This window comes from Thyridium curvatum (assembly GCF_004353045.1).
Source record: "Thyridium curvatum strain D216 chromosome Unknown NODE_16_length_530760_cov_82.129700, whole genome shotgun sequence".
In the NCBI taxonomy this organism is placed as follows: Eukaryota; Fungi; Ascomycota; class Sordariomycetes; order Thyridiales; family Thyridiaceae; genus Thyridium; species Thyridium curvatum.
This window is the reverse complement of record NW_022156771.1, coordinates 231427-246327: the sequence shown is the minus strand read 5'-3', so window position 1 is coordinate 246327 and position 14901 is coordinate 231427. Positions and strand designations below refer to the sequence as shown.

The 14901-nt window shown below is 57.2% G+C and overlaps 4 protein-coding genes across 4 annotated transcripts; 2 read left to right on the top strand and 2 right to left on the bottom strand.

Annotated features, from left to right (window-relative positions):
• Positions 1–235: 235 nt before the first annotated feature.
• Positions 236–1614, bottom strand: E0L32_003628 (uncharacterized protein; the record flags this gene model as incomplete). The annotated part of the gene is made up of 3 exons (XM_031137949.1): positions 236–299; positions 430–1403; positions 1468–1614. The coding sequence occupies 3 exons, from the start codon at positions 1612–1614 to the stop codon at positions 236–238; spliced, it is 1185 nt and encodes a 394-aa protein (XP_030998398.1).
• Positions 1615–3387: 1773 nt separating this feature from the next.
• On the bottom strand, positions 3388–5313 carry E0L32_003627 (uncharacterized protein; the record flags this gene model as incomplete). The annotated part of the gene is made up of 1 exon (XM_031137948.1): positions 3388–5313. The coding sequence occupies one exon, from the start codon at positions 5311–5313 to the stop codon at positions 3388–3390; it is 1926 nt and encodes a 641-aa protein (XP_030998397.1).
• A 3917-nt stretch (positions 5314–9230) lies between these two features.
• E0L32_003626 (uncharacterized protein) lies at positions 9231–10644 on the top strand (the record flags this gene model as incomplete). The annotated part of the gene is made up of 2 exons (XM_031137947.1): positions 9231–9561; positions 9629–10644. The coding sequence occupies 2 exons, from the start codon at positions 9231–9233 to the stop codon at positions 10642–10644; spliced, it is 1347 nt and encodes a 448-aa protein (XP_030998396.1).
• A 681-nt stretch (positions 10645–11325) lies between these two features.
• Positions 11326–13197, top strand: E0L32_003625 (uncharacterized protein; the record flags this gene model as incomplete). Its single annotated transcript, XM_031137946.1, has 2 exons — positions 11326–11432; positions 11493–13197. 2 exons carry the CDS (start codon positions 11326–11328, stop codon positions 13195–13197), a joined length of 1812 nt encoding a protein of 603 aa, XP_030998395.1.
• Between the last annotated feature and the right edge of the window lie 1704 nt (positions 13198–14901).

The window sequence follows — 14901 nt, the reverse complement described above, 5'->3', positions numbered from 1 at the left end:
CATCTTCATGTCTTTCCATGTCATTATCATTTTTTGTGTGAAGTTCTATCCTTATGTGACCTGTAGCATCCGTCCAGGAGGGCCGCCTAGGGGAATTGAAACCTAGATGCGCCTCTCTGCTGGACAAATCTTGGCTTTAATGTCAAACGCCTCTCGCCCCAGGTCATATCTCCTACAGACAGAGCTACATGTTACTACATGACATATTACCTTGCTCTTCTTACACATATCATTTTCACGCCTTGAACTTGAGCTTCTCCGAGTTGGCAATATCGTCCTGCGCATCCTTGATCAGGAAGCTAAGTGATCAAACAAACGGGTCAGCACTCAGGTCTTGACCTGGCAACATAACATAGACACACAAACAGCCTCCCAGATTTGGTACGGGACAAGAGATGAGAGGATGAGAGAGAGAAAGAGACTACTCACTTGTACCAGAGCATCGTCGGGAACACGGTGCCCAGGTGCCACAGGCTGTGGGCGTCGAGCGAGCCCCACAGCGGCGGGAAGTCGAAGAGCTCGAGGCTCATGGCGGCCATGATCCAGGCGACGGCGACCCCGGGCCAGACGGCCCAGAACTGGCGCGTGGCGCGCCAGCGGCGGTACGAGAACCAGGTCCAGAGGACGTTTTGCACGCCGCCGACGGCCACGTTGGCGGCCATGTTGTACGTGTAGTCCCAGCTCCAGAGCTCGAGGTACGAGACGTGCGCGACGTAGAGGGCGACGCAGGCCGCGGTCCAGGCCCGGCGGGCCGTGTTGACGTCGAGGGAGCCGCCCAGCGTCGCGCCGCGGGCGCGGTCGAGGCGGAAGACGCGCACGGTGGCGAAGTAGAGCGCGTACAGCACGGACGCGCCGGCGGCGAGGTAGTCGAGCTGCTCGGTGGCCCAGAGGTCGCGGGAGTGGAAGACCATGCTGAAGACCCACGAGGCGGAGCCGACGAGGGCGAAGCCGCGGTACCAGGGCATGAGCGGGTAGGCGGCGGGGACGCGGGCGCGCAGCGCCGAGAACCCGGACAGGTGCGCCCAGAGGTTGCCGGCCGAGAAGAGCACCGAGAGGGGCTCCTGCAGGCCCAGCAGGCGGTAGAAGGGCCACTTGCCGTGGAACTGGACGACGGGGTCGCCGCGGGCGACGCGCCGCGCCGTGATGATGTGCTGGCACGTGTAGTCGCATTCCGAGGGGCAGTCCCAGAGCAGGAGGCGCCGGTGGAGGGCTGTCAAGGAGGGGAAGCGTGTGTCAGCTTGTGTCTTTGCTTTCGTTTGGGGAGGGAGATATGTGTAGTTTTGGGCGTTCGTTCTGGGGTGTGAGGGAGGGCTCGATTGGTTTCGTCGGTATGCGAGGGTTGAGAGTTTCTTACGGATCGGAGTGGCCTCTCGTCCCGGGCCGCAGTTCTCCTGCTTGCAGACCTGCACAATGGGTCAGCTTCACGTCCCTTGGCCCCAGTTGTATCCTGGATTTGGGCGCCCGTACCTCGACGCATTCTCTAAACTCATGCGACTTGTCCCCTACCGAGGCCTGCGCGGCGCCGGCGAACAGCGCAACGGCAGCCAGCAGCACGGCCAGAAGGGGGAGCCCTCCCGAGCGCCGCGGCCTCCCTTCCCTGAATGAGCCTATCATCCTTCTCTCATTGACCAATCCTGATGCTAAAAGGAAAGAGAGAAAGGGCGATCGAGTTAGTAAGCTGCCGTCCGTTTCGAGAGGGTAGGTAGGTCGGACGGGGTGACGAGGGTGCGAATCGAATACGTAAAAAAGCATCCAAAGGGGGAAAAAATAAAGGGTCGGCGCGACTAGAAACGCGGCTGCTTCGGAGTACGGTCCCGCGTCAAGCTTCCCCACCCACAGGTGCCGTAATTTATGTACGTTCGGCACCAAGCAAGAGAGTGATCCGGCCGAGTCATCTCCCAGCCCTGGAGGATTTGAAACGACGATGCACTCGTTCAACAGCTTCATAAGTAAGTTTAGAGGTGGTCACTCTCAACATTGAAGCAAGCGGGTTATTTGGTTCAGGGGGATTTGGTTCAGGGGGATACACGAACAATGACATTAAATGCTTACCCCTAAAGGAGTTCCTTTGGGCGATTATGTTGAGGATCAAGTGCGATGTTCGAACCCTGCTTGCTTCAAACTTTCTTTTTTTTGCTTTTTTCCCTTCTTGGTGTTCAAACTTTCTCTTCACCTTGAGACTCTCGTCAAAGCTGTCTTCTTATTGATATTCATTTGCCCCAAATTTCGGGTCTCCCCCCCTGCACACAGATAACTAGGTGGATCAAGTAAGCTTCGAGGTCTGGGGGCGGCTGACGACGGGTGGTCTAGCGGAACTGGTCCGAAAACAAGCTCCCGTAGCGCCCGTAATTACAAGTACGTACTCCCGCGAGCCTCATTAAATTCGTTCTCTTCAGACTCATCTCATCCTTCCTTTCAATCGCCTGGTCACTGACACATTTACATACAAGACACATCCCTTAAAAGAACCCTCGGTGCTTGCTGGTTGCTCAGTAGAAATAGTATGTACCGTTCATTGATAATGTATCTTCATATCTCATCAGACTTTTTGTACGTCTAAAAAGGTGCCCTGGACCCTGTGCCATATCCTGCCCCCCCCTAACTCCAGATCTATAGATGAATGAAAGCTCCCTTGATGGGAAGCAACAAATTGTTCTGTTTTGGAATAATGCCTTCATGAAGGGAGACACCAGTTGGCAACTGACAGTCGTCACCCTTCAAAGTCCTGTACCACTCTCCTCGCCACGTCCCCTATTCCACTCAAGGATGATGAAAGGGAGAAAAAAAAAAATCAAAAACCCTATGTCCCTAGACGTATTTCATCATGTCTGTTGTCGTTTCATGTCGTGTCGTGATATGCCTTATTTTCGTTGCAAGAAAACAGACTTTGCCAGCCCAGTTCCCGCCCGCCCGTCCTGTGTGAAGAAGAAGCAGGCGGCGCGGCGACTGGTGGCCAAAGCCCTTTTCAGTTAAAAGGTGATATGGAATATTGGTCTCCAAACCCGATGTTCAACCCCTCGAAGGATTGAGAAAAGATGAAGATGATGCAGAGGTGTAGGCAAAATGCGGCGCACCCCGGAAAACGGGAATGGGAAAAAAAAAATGGAAAATGCCAAACTATGGGGCGGCCGCGAGAACGATGCCACGGACAGCGGTTGAACCTCTGCTATGCCGTCTCCGAGGAGGGTATTGTCCCTGCCTCATCAGACCGGTTTACAACCTCCATGCTGCCGTCTTTAAAGAAGCAAACGAAATAGAAACCGCATCAAAGTCGTAGGAATCATCAAGACATGGGGTGGAGAGGTCGAAAATTTGTACAAGAAAATTGAGAGAAAAAGGAAATGGAGCAAAATGCGATGCCAAGGAATGTAGTATGAGCACGGGCGCTCACAGAGGCGACTCTGAGCGCCGGCGAGTGATGTCTCGGCTCCTAAACTCCTTAAGTCGCTGGTCAATGTAGGCCAGACGAGAAGCGAGATCAGTTCGCGGGGGCGGCGAGGACGTCTCGGCCGCAGCGACAGGCTGGCGCACAGTAGAGAAGGGCCGACCCAGCGCCTCGATGTCGAGCGTGATGGGCTGCGAGAAGCGGTTCGGGAAGCTAAAGCTGGAACTGTGTCCGTGGCCGCGGAAGGGCGAACCAAGCCGAGGTGGAGGAACCTCGGGGGGCGCCAGAGACTTTGTCGAAAGCTGCGGGGCTGTCGAGGAAGTCGTGAGGGATCCCATCGGGCTCCTGGGGATGAAGAGCTCGTCATTGCGAGCCGTGCTCGTAGAACTGAAAGCAGGACCGAGGCTAGCTTCCGTAGGTGCAGTCGTTATAGCAATCGAGGGATCAACAAAGATATCCGAAGCCAAGCTGGGACGCTTGCGAGCCTCGTGCCCTTGCTTCGATCGCCTCTTTTGCGTGCCAGATCTGCTGAGACGGACAGGCGACTGGAGAGTGCGCCGAGGGCCGACGGTGTGGGGCTGACGAGTGTTGGTAGTCAAGCCCAGCACAGCAGCGAGGGGCGCAGATGAGCTAGGTCCATAGCTTCTTGCTGTGAAGGGCGAACCGAGGCGCCGGCGCTCGGCAGCCGACGCCTCGCTCTCATGGCCAGGGCCAGGGAAGGTGAACACCATAGGTGGAGGCGAGCTTGGAGGGAACTGCGGGCCGGAACCGGTAAGCTGAGCCAGCGGGCCCTGCGGCTGCATTGCCTCGGAGGTGCTCGCCGTCAGCGAGAGCGCCATGTCCTGCGTCCCGAACGCCGAGGCGAGGCCGGCTGGCGTCGTGCGCCGGTTCCAGTGCCTGGTGGCGGCCTGGGTGAATGGAGTAGGGCTTCGGGACATATGGTGGAAGCTCCGGACGCCAGGCGTGGACGCCTTCAATTTGCACAGGTCTCGCAAGTGAGCACGGGTAGCGGCGCAGGTATGCGGCCATTCCATGTACGTCCCTGAGCTCTCTGCTGTTGGGGTACTGCTGCCACTCTTGGTGCCTGGTGCTACCGGAGCAGCAACGTTGCCGAATGCCCTTGCGCCTTTCCAACTTCGCCTGGCCTCGCGAGCCACGCGAAGGCAGACGCCATGAGGAGGCACACAACTCTTGCCAATCCTGAAAGGAGTGACCTTGGGGTCCTGGAGGTAGAGGATGTAGGTGGACCACAAGTGCGCGCTCATAGCCTTGGTCCACGGCGCCTTTCTCGAGGACCGCTTCGACGGGCCGGGCAGCGCGTCGAAGCCATCGTCAGAAGACACACAGACAAACTTGTCCGAGTTGTCCGTCTCTGGACTCACACAGTGGCTATCATCAGAGAATTGAGACAGACCGCTGAAGAGCGAGGCACTGGTCTGGGTTGACCGCGATGTCGACGGCCGGCTGGGCTCCGGGCTGGACTCGGCAGAACTCGTAAAGGACGAGTCGATAGTCCAGTTCGGATATCTTGACGGCGAAAGAGATGGGACAATGCCCGGTGCTGGAGTCTTTGGAGGTGAGAAGGTGCGTCCTCGGATTGCGAGTAGCGCCATGTCTTCATCATCCGGGAAATTGCTCATGCCAGGATAGGTATCAATCATATCAGAGTCGAGGGATGCAATTTCGGGTTCCTCGATACTTGGTATGGGGACGTCGGCGGCTGCGACGGAGGCCAGGAAATGCTGGGTGGGTGCAGAGAGATGAGGAACGTTGCGCCTCTTCAATTTGAAGCGCGGCCGAGGGGGAGATGAGAGGCTAGCGTCTGGCGCGCTCGCGAAAGGCTCAGGTGTTTTTGGGCCATCGCGTCTCGCAGGCTGGCTGAAGACGAGCCTTGGGAGGGTAGGCGAGCTGGAATGTGGTGAGGCCATTTTGGCGGGATGTTGCGCGACTTGTGGAATGTAGACTCCACGCACTTGGTAGGGAGCAGCGCGAAAGATGCTGCCGCCAGATGCCGCTGTGGTTGATCGCTTGTTGCAAATAAAAGGCGCTGGCTGCCCTTGTAGTCGCAACTCCTCTTCCTCCCAGAGTTCCGCGAACTGGTTGTGTTTGTGCCCGAGTCTCTCTCGAGCCGACTGGGTGTAACGGCCCAGCGCTCGTGTTCAGCTATGTCGCAAACTACACTATCATGGATGTAGTGGTCTCTCTGTGTCGCGGCTAAATTGGACGTAGCACTTTCCGACCATGCGCATCTGTTCCACCAGACGACAAACGAGGACCTCGAAGAGTTGACGGGTCGCTACTGGTCGCAAGAGGTCCGAGATACTCGCTGGTAGCGCACGCAATCGTAGCAAGCGAATATCCAGCTGGGCTGTCGGGTCGCGTCGAGAGTAAGATGTCGTGGTAAGTTTTTGTTGTTGGCGATGCGAGTAAGGTAGTCAAAAGAAATCGGGTGTGTGGAAGTTATGCGACGAGCGAGTAAATGCCGGGAAAGGTGTAGTGGACCGCTATTTTCGTAGAAATTGGTATGGATAAAAGAATGACTGTACTGAAAAAAAGGGCAGGGGAGGGCGATGTGTGTCGGGGGGAACGAAGAAGAACGCGGTCTTCGAATATCGTGGTGTCGCTGTGCTTGGGATGAGAAAAAGAGAGGAGGAAGAATCGCGAAGTGGATGGGAGCGAGCAAAGCGGGTGGTGAAGTGAACTTTTGGGGGGGGAGGGAAGAAAGACCAGATCAGTGAACAGGTGGGTGATGGGCGATTGGGGGCGCCAGCGCGAACAGCGGGAGCACTAAAGCAGCACCCACAAGCACCCAGCAATCAGTACCCCAGCAGTGGCTGCAGCACCTGATTGTCCACCCAGGCCCAAGGAACCCCACTGAAGAAATTGAATTTATGATCAAATGGGCAAAGATGCAGAGCGAGTGCAGGTGCAGGGTGGATCCCTCGACCAGGGCTCCCCTGAGGGTTTTGGGTCGTGTTGAAGTTTTGGGGGACCTGTCTGGCTCTGATCTTGACCTGTCTCGTCCTCGTGTCCTGTCTGTGTGCTCGTCCGGGACCAACCCGTGGGCCGGGACTTGACTTGTCGTGGACCTCTCTCTCCCGTTTGGGAGTACTAGCAGGGGCAAGAAGCTGCACGCCCCAGGACCAAGAGTGACCCTCGTGAGAATGAAGGGTCTAGCCAAGTAGCAGCACTAATAGGGGTGCATATGCAGCGATCTTCAAATGGGTAAATGCACGACGAAAGAGCGGCGGCGGTAACGGGGACGGCGAGGCGAAAGGCAATGCGACAGCCACCCAAGCTTGACGGGCCCTGGTTCGGAACCTTGGGGAAGGACGTTGAGCTTCCGGGATGAGGCACGCGAGGGCAACAAGAACCGTTATGTCTCCACCGATGATCGTGTACCTCTCTGTCACCAATGGATGCAACAGTCTTGCCAACGAGAACGCCCTCTAGTGCGGTCCAGAATGCAGACTGACGGGCGCCAGATGGAGCCGTCAGGTAGGATCGTGGATGTGCAGAGTGGCAGGTCTCAGACTGGTGCGAGGGATGATCCCATACGGGTGTAGTTTGTGTGCTGATATCGTATCCCAAGTCCAAGTCCAAGTCCAAGTCCCACGAGGTACCTGGTGCAGAGCAAGAGACTTTGAGGGTGGCACACCAGAAAAAAAGAGTTGCACAGGAAGACGAGTGCTGTCGAATCGCTTCCCACCGGCCGTGCGTCTGGTGCTGCTGCAGTGCCTCGCTACCTTGCTCGCCTCGGATTTCCAGTCGGCGGGAAAATCGAGAGGCTGGAATGTGGTTCTCTGGAGACGAGACGACGGACCATGCAGGGATGGGTGCCAACGACTAACTGACTGGCAGTTGAGAATAAGCAACCAAAAGTCAAGAGAAGGAGACGAAGAGAAAGATGAATGAAAATAGCCAGCTGTGTTTTTTGCTGCGGACAGACAGCTGGGAAACCAGGCTCTTTTGTTCTCTATCTGTCGCTCGGTCCAAGTATAAGTCTATTCAACTAAGACCCCGCGCTTACACCGCGATCACGATGAGAACTCAGGTCGATTGCATCACAGCCAGAGTAGTGTGCTTGATTATTGGTGCATGGCACGATAGTAGTATCCAGGCCGTTGTTTTACCATTTTTACACACTTGCGAGAGTGTGCGTGGGTGGCCCAACAGGCTTGCCAGTCGTGCCCGGTCGCTCCTGATGTCCAGCCAAAGTCGTGATCAGCGCCCACCTAAACGCGCGTTTTTTCGCGTCGGCCTCGCGCCAAAAAGAGACGCGCTTAAGCTAAAGTGCCTGCAGACGAACTCTAGCGAGCAGCCAGCCCCAGCTCGGCCAGCAAGCACACTGATCCATCCACCAATCCACCCGCGCGCCCACCAGGCACCGCCGAGCTTACATATTCCATTCTTTCTTTCCCACCCAGCTGTGATCTTGTCCCTGCACTGCGCGCTGCACTCCAGGTTGGCTGTGGTTCCCCCCTTCTGCAGTCTCCATGGCCCCTCCTATCACGCTTGCAGGCTCGGAAGAGCATCTAGCTCATTGATCCGGTGCTGGATGGGGATGCTCCTCATCCGTGCAGGAGCGGCGTCGCCATTGAATCCTTTTGGCAGGATGATACGGCGTCACGGGGTGTATACACGTACATACATCCCGATACCAGACCACGGGGCAAGGCAAAGCAGAGGGAGAAGGGTGGGGGATTGCCAGCTGTTGCAGGATGCATACTCCGTACATATAAAGAAAGTCTGGTCCGGAATCCACATCGGGTTCTACTGCTTACGTCTCCTCCTACCAACCGACTTGAACCCATGGCAGCATCCGATGGGACCCAGAAGTCCGTTCAAAGACACGTCCACCCGCGATCATCGTCGAGTGGCCGAGCCAGTCAGCTCTTCTCCTCCCTTGCCGTGGGTGGCGGACCAGACTAGCGCGCCTTTTTGGCTCGGGACGCCCCTCTGCCAGCTTGTGAGGTAGGATACCGTAGGAAGCGATCGACCTGTACAAAAGCAGAGGAGCCCAACTACCGTAGCTCGACTACTCCACGCCGCCGATCCTCAACCCACGGAGCACTTCAGCGGTCACGGACGTCTCAAGCAATGATATCTGCAAACATCCCACGGCAGGAAGAGCCGAGTGATACCCAAGCCTGCAGAGTCACAACAGGTGATATACCACATCAAGTCCATCGCGGCCTCTGATTGAGCACACCTCATCTCTCTCCCGGAAACCCCTCAATGCGTGGGATGCGGAGAAGCTCAGTTGCGATTGAAGCGTGCGTGTCCTCTGGTTCCTTTCGGTGTCTCACTCCAAACCATGCCACCACCACCCACCGCCTACGTACTTGCTCAATCTCTCTCGCGCCGGTCTTTCTGTTGCCAAAACACCACAAACCTTGGGTGAGCAAAGTTGCTGCTGGGCGATAGAAAATCTTCTTGAAGGAGCACACTTGACAACGTAGATGTGAAATGCCATGGTGCACTGCGATTCCAAAAATAAGTACGGTATTTGGGTATCTAGCAGCAGGTCCACAGGGGTCGAATCGCAGCTGGTTCCCCTTTTTTTTCCCTTATCGGGGCAGACTATTGAAATGACATGCGATCTAAGAACGCCATTTTCAAGCCGACTGGAACAAGGTTTCACTCATGGCGGTTTGGGCCTGAGAAGTCTTGAGCTTGTTTTTTTCCTCATCCCTTTCGTCTCTCGTTCTTTCCTCGAATCGTCCCTCAGTCGCTCTTTGCTGTGCTCCAGCAGTAACCTCTTTTCAATTCGTATACGCTCTTTGTAGGCAAGGTCTGCTTCTTTTGCCTTGATTCCTCGTTGTTCGTTTCGGCTGGCTTCAACATGTTCATTTCTCTGCGGCATCCAGCCATCAAGCTGGGTGTCCCTCTGCTGTTGCTGATATGGATTGTCACCTACCTGGCGTCACCGGCTACGTATACCTCCGCCTATACAAGCTTCCTTCGCCAGTTCAAGAACGAGCGGACCTTGTACGTAAACGACTTCTTAAAACATGAAGTCGGCGATCCCTTCGACGGGGTTGGCATCGAGAGACTCTGTGCTTCGAGGACCTGGACGCCTGGCCTGATCCTCTCCTGCGACCCTGTGCCAGGCGGTGTCGGGGAGGTGAAGAATGGCCATCTGACCTGCATCCGCATAGCCATCGAGATGGGCGGTTAGTCTATCTACTTCTCGCCTGTGTAATTCGTGTGTACGACACGAGAATACTAACCCCGGCGCAGCTGAGCTGGTCCTTCCCGACATCATCCGCCGATCAGAGATGAAGCTCGAGGAACTAATTCCCAATGACCGCGGCCCGCACCGAGGTATCCCGATGGACTACTTCTTTGACATACCCCACCTCGTGAACTCGCTGGCGACACACTGCCCGCAGATGAAGGTCTACAAGTCCATGGGCGAGCTATACCAGCAACCGAGCCTCCTGCACCCACCCAAGATGAGCATTGGCGACCTGACGCAGGATTTCGTGGCCGGCAGCGTGGCCAAGAAGCCCGAGGAGCTGGCCAACAAGATCAAGGAGTTCATGGACAACAAGTCGCCCCCGCGCGACCGCAAGTACCCCTTCATGGTCCACCTCATGACGCCGACCTTCTTCTGGCCGACGGCCTACGACAGCCCGGACTTCACCAACAACTTTGGCCGCATCCTGCGCCTGCGCGAGGACGTGCGGCGCCTGGCGGCCGCGGGCCTCTTCAACATGCAGAAGATGTTCAGCCTCAACCTGGACCCGCGCGGGGGGCTCAAGCGCGACAGCTTCGTCGGCGTGCACCTGCGCACGGAGCGCGACGTGCAGGGCAAGTTCCCGCCGTACGAGGACCAGGCGGGCGACTACTTGGACGTCATCGTGGAGAACAGGGTGCCGGTGGTCTACCTGGCGACGGGCGCGACCAAGGACAACGTCACGCACTTCAAGGAGCGGTGCGAGGACTTCAAGGCGACGGTCGTGCTCAAGACGGACATCCTCGAGGGCGCGGACCGGGCGCGCCTCGACCAGCTCACCTGGGACCAGCGCGCGCTCGTCGACTACGAGATCATGCTGCGCGCGGGCCTGGTCACGGGCACGAGCATGTCGAGCTTCGCGTGGAACCTGGCGCTGCGGCGCAAGAACTCGTTCGGCTCGTCGGGCGGGCCGATCAACGGGACCGACAGCAAGGCCGTGCGGTTCAAGGACGAGTACTCCGTCATCTTTGGGGCGGCGGGCGTGGCGGCCAACATCCAGATGAGCATTTGGCCTTGAAGACGGAGGGGGCCTTTCTTGTGTGTTTTTTTTTTCTAGGAAGCCGCTGAGGACTGGCGTTTTGTTTTCTTGGGGAAATCACAGCCGTGTGAAATTGTATTATCTGGGTTAGATACAGTCACGGAGTTACGAATAATGGCAAAGGCGTTCTTTTTTTCGATCCTGTCCCGTTTCATGCACCTGTGTCATTGCTTCGACATGATACAGTAGATGATAACACGGTGACTATTGAAAGGATTTCATACCTCGTACCTTAAGATACTTGATTGAGTGAGTGTAATTCAAGTCATTCACACTTCTCAAATCGTAGAACGGCTCTTTCCTACTGTGACGTTTTTGGCGGAGTACGGAGCAGGACCGGCCCACGTGCCTTCCGTGGTTGCCCGGATTCGGTCCAGGCCGCCGGAGGCACATGCCAGTAAAAAAAAAAACCTTGTGAAGATCGTAGATTCCAAGCCATGACATCAGCCTCAACCAGGATCAATTTTCTTCAACACCTTAATTTACACGCGTTGCCATCCTTTTTTCCCCATCATAGTAATTGCCATCGCGTTAATCGACTTGATGTCCAGCCATCATTGGCTCCCAGTCATTTGAGCTCATGCTTTAATACCCGAATTGCTACTAGATACGGCTCATTCTTAACCCTAGACCAAACTTGCCCTTCTTATACATCAAAAGATGGCGAGATCAATAGATATTGTCACCCTTGGAAACCTGGAGGAGAAGATGGGCCGATGGCATCCCGACAACGATAACCATCTTCACGCACTGGTAGACATGGGCAGGTTCGTCTCACTTGGTCTCACCTGCATGATGTGCACAAACTAACACCCACGGCTCACAAGTAACGGCATCCGTTTCTCCATATCGGACCTCTCCCCGCCGCACACGCGCCTCCTAAAGTGCATCTACCGCGAGCGCGCCGCCATCTCGCTCTTTGACGCCCTGCGTGCTGAGTCCGGCCAGGAGCCCGGCCAGCTCTCCTTCCAGCCGGCCACCATGCAGCGCGTCGCCGCCACGCTCGCGCGCTTCCGCTCCATCGCCGCCGCCCACGGCGTCCCGCCGTCCCAGATCACCGTCTTCGCCACGGAGGCCATGAGGAGCGCGCTCAATGCGGGCGACATGCTCGACGCCATCGCCGCCGCGGCGCCGGACCTCTCCCTGCGCGTGCTGTCGCCGGAAGTCGAGGCCCTGCTCGGCGCTATGGGTGCCCGGTCCGGCTTCGTCGAGGTCAAGGGCCTGTTCCTCGACCTCGGCGGCGGCAGCGTGCAGATGACGTACATGGACACCACCGCAGCAGCAGAGAGCGACGAAGTGCGCGTCCCCACGGCCGGCGAGAGCATGCCGTTTGGCGCGGCGCGCCTGACGAGGAACGTGCGGGATGGCGAGAGCACGGCTCACGTCACCGTGGAGAAGGTGCAGGGCGGCATGCTGGGTGCCTTTGCCAAGATGTGCGCCAGGTTTCCGGAGCTGGACAGGCTCGCGAGGGGGGAGGACGGCGGCGACGGCGTGGACGTCTACCTTTGCGGCGGCGGGTTCAGAGGCTACGGCAGCATGCTCATGCACAACGATCCCGTGCAGCCGTACCCCATACCGCTGGTCGGGGGCTACACGGTCCCCGGGGGGTACTTTTCGCAGGTGGAGCGGATGCGCAAGGTCAACGAGGAGCACGAGGGCAAGATCTTTGGCATGTCCAAGCGCCGCCGCGAGCAGTTCTCCGCTATCGCGACGGTGATCGAAGGCCTCGTCAAAGCGGTCCCGCGCATCAAAAGCGTGACCTTTTGCGCGGGCGGCAACCGCGAGGGCGCCCTCATGATGAAGCTGCCGCCTGAGGTCCGCGACGCCAACCCGCTCGACCTACTAGGCATACCCGCGGCACCGGCCAGGGAGGAAGATCCCAGGGTCGTCCGGACCGTGGCTCACCTAATCGACACGGCGATCCCGCGCAGCGTGGCGGCGGACAAGATCAAGCTGCTCTACCTCGCGCCGGTGCTCACGCGCAAGCTCTGGGAGGGCCGAGGCGAGGACGCCAGTGCCAACGCCGCTCTGGCGCTGAACGAGGCCGCCCACGGCTACCTTGGCATGCCTGGCCTGAACCACGTGGCCCGCGCCCTGCTCGGCCTGACCCTGTGCGCCAGGTGGGGCGGCAGCCTCTCGCCGTCGGACAGGCAGCTCTACGAGGGCCTGCAGCGGGTCGCCGGCGCGCCGGGCTCGGAGCAGGTCTTCTGGGCGGAGTACATCGGCGCCGTGTCCGCGGCCATCGCGCTCGTGGTCCCCGCGCGGCCGCGGTGGGCGGAGGATCTTCGGCAGGCGATCCGGTTCCGGGTGGCGACGGACGTGGCCCACGGGCAGCGGGACAACTTTGTGCTGTCTGTGTCGGTGTCGTCGGCGGCTCTCCGGGGTCTGAGCCTGGATGATGTGCAGGACTGCTTTAGTGGCTTGAGGCAGAAGAGCAAGAAGAGGAAGAAGGACGGCGAAGGTGCCGGTGGTAGGACGTGGAGTGTGACTGTGCAGGTTCAGGAGGTTCCCGAGTTGAGGATAGACATATAAGAATGTGTAGGAGGGGGGACGAGCTCATGACTATGGGTTGGGGCTTGTTTACCGGCAGGAGCTGGCGTCGAGGGGGTGGGTTTGGAAGGGAAACTTGGTTATTCCACGACTGGGTTGAGAGCCATGGCTTGAGGTACCTGAGTGTGTCGGCACGGAGTGTGGCTCTGGTCATGATGGTACTTCTCAAAGGCACCTTCCATCAGGAGTCTTATACTCTGTGGCGTACTGAGACAGTCTTATGCCGTCCGCAGGTCGCCTCGATGAAATTTAGAAGGAGGCTGGCATGGCACTTCCGTGAGAAGAGACCAAGTGTCTCGTGTTCAGGGCTGTTAGTAAAACTTATACTGGCCTGGCATTCAGGCGAGGCTGGGTAGCTGATAGAACTTGGTAGAATTGGACTTTTGACCTACCGCCTGGACGAGACAGTTGCTCACGTTGGACTGTGCGTCGCTCGCATCTATGCCCATGGTGGCAATGCTTTTGTTGTTGAGGTTGGGGTTCTCATCACAACTTGGATGTCATGCGGCTGATCGGCTCACACGCAACTACGTACAACAGCAAGTATCGATGAGTCTGCTGGAATGACTGATGATATAGCCTGGAAATCTGGCTGTACCAGAAACAGGAACGTCGAGGAGAATGAAAAAGGCATAATGACTGACCGCCACTGCGTCTGCTCCGTCGTGTGGCTCGAAGAGGTAGTTAGTCATGTTGTGCGCCTGGGTGGCGACCTGAGTACTCAAGGCCCGGCAAGTGATGGTCAGACTAGTTGACGGACTACTAACAGAAGTGCTTGACTCCCTACTTTATCCATCAAGCTCATCGGGTTTAGATACTGGGATAGCCCTTCCGAGTGCCAGGGTAAGGATATGACAAGGATAATGATTGTTAACATTGAAGTAGCTCCTGATGAACTTCTGTTATTTATTCTGACGCCTGCTCGGCCGGGAAGGGCGCAGGCATATCACATATGTCGGTGTCCGCTGGTTGGGAGAAGGTGCTACGGCCTTGCAGAATTCAACTGGGAGGCGATTGTGCATGGAATTCGAGTTTGGTAGACGGAGGCTGGAGGCTGGAGGCTGGAGGCTGGATGGGTGGGCGGGGTGAGTTTGTTTCGTTTCATTGCTAGAGCCGCAGAGCGATTGTTTCGAAACCGAATTGCGGCTCATCGGCTACAGTGGTAAGAGTAAGAGTAATAAGACCTCTCCAGACAGATCCAAGGAGATGGATGGACCTGCCCAGAACAGATGTTGCAGTGCACCCCTGTGCTTAGCAACAGCCCTGGAGATTATCATAGGGCTTGAGTTTATTTTAGGATTTTGCCTTCTGACTTTTTGCCCTCTTTTTTTGTTGGCCGCACGACTGCATGACGTCTTGGACTCTTGCAGGAGCTGCATCCTTCGGGGCGTTTCCCCCCCCCCCCAATGGCGCTTCGATTGCGGTGCAGAGACCTGGCCAGCATCTGAGTGGTCCACGTTTGAACGTCCGCGCCCATTCCCTCTGCCATGCGTGTAATACATCTATCTCATGTATCGGCGATGTTGCGCACCAGAGGATGATGCGGCAGGACACGATCGCAGGATCCACCAACGGTTTGCGAAGACAAAAATCCTTCAAGAAACGCTTTTATGTTGTTGCAGTGAGGCTCCGAAGAAGCAATTCCGGCCGAGACGTGGCTTTGCTCGGCTCGGAAAGCCAGCGCGC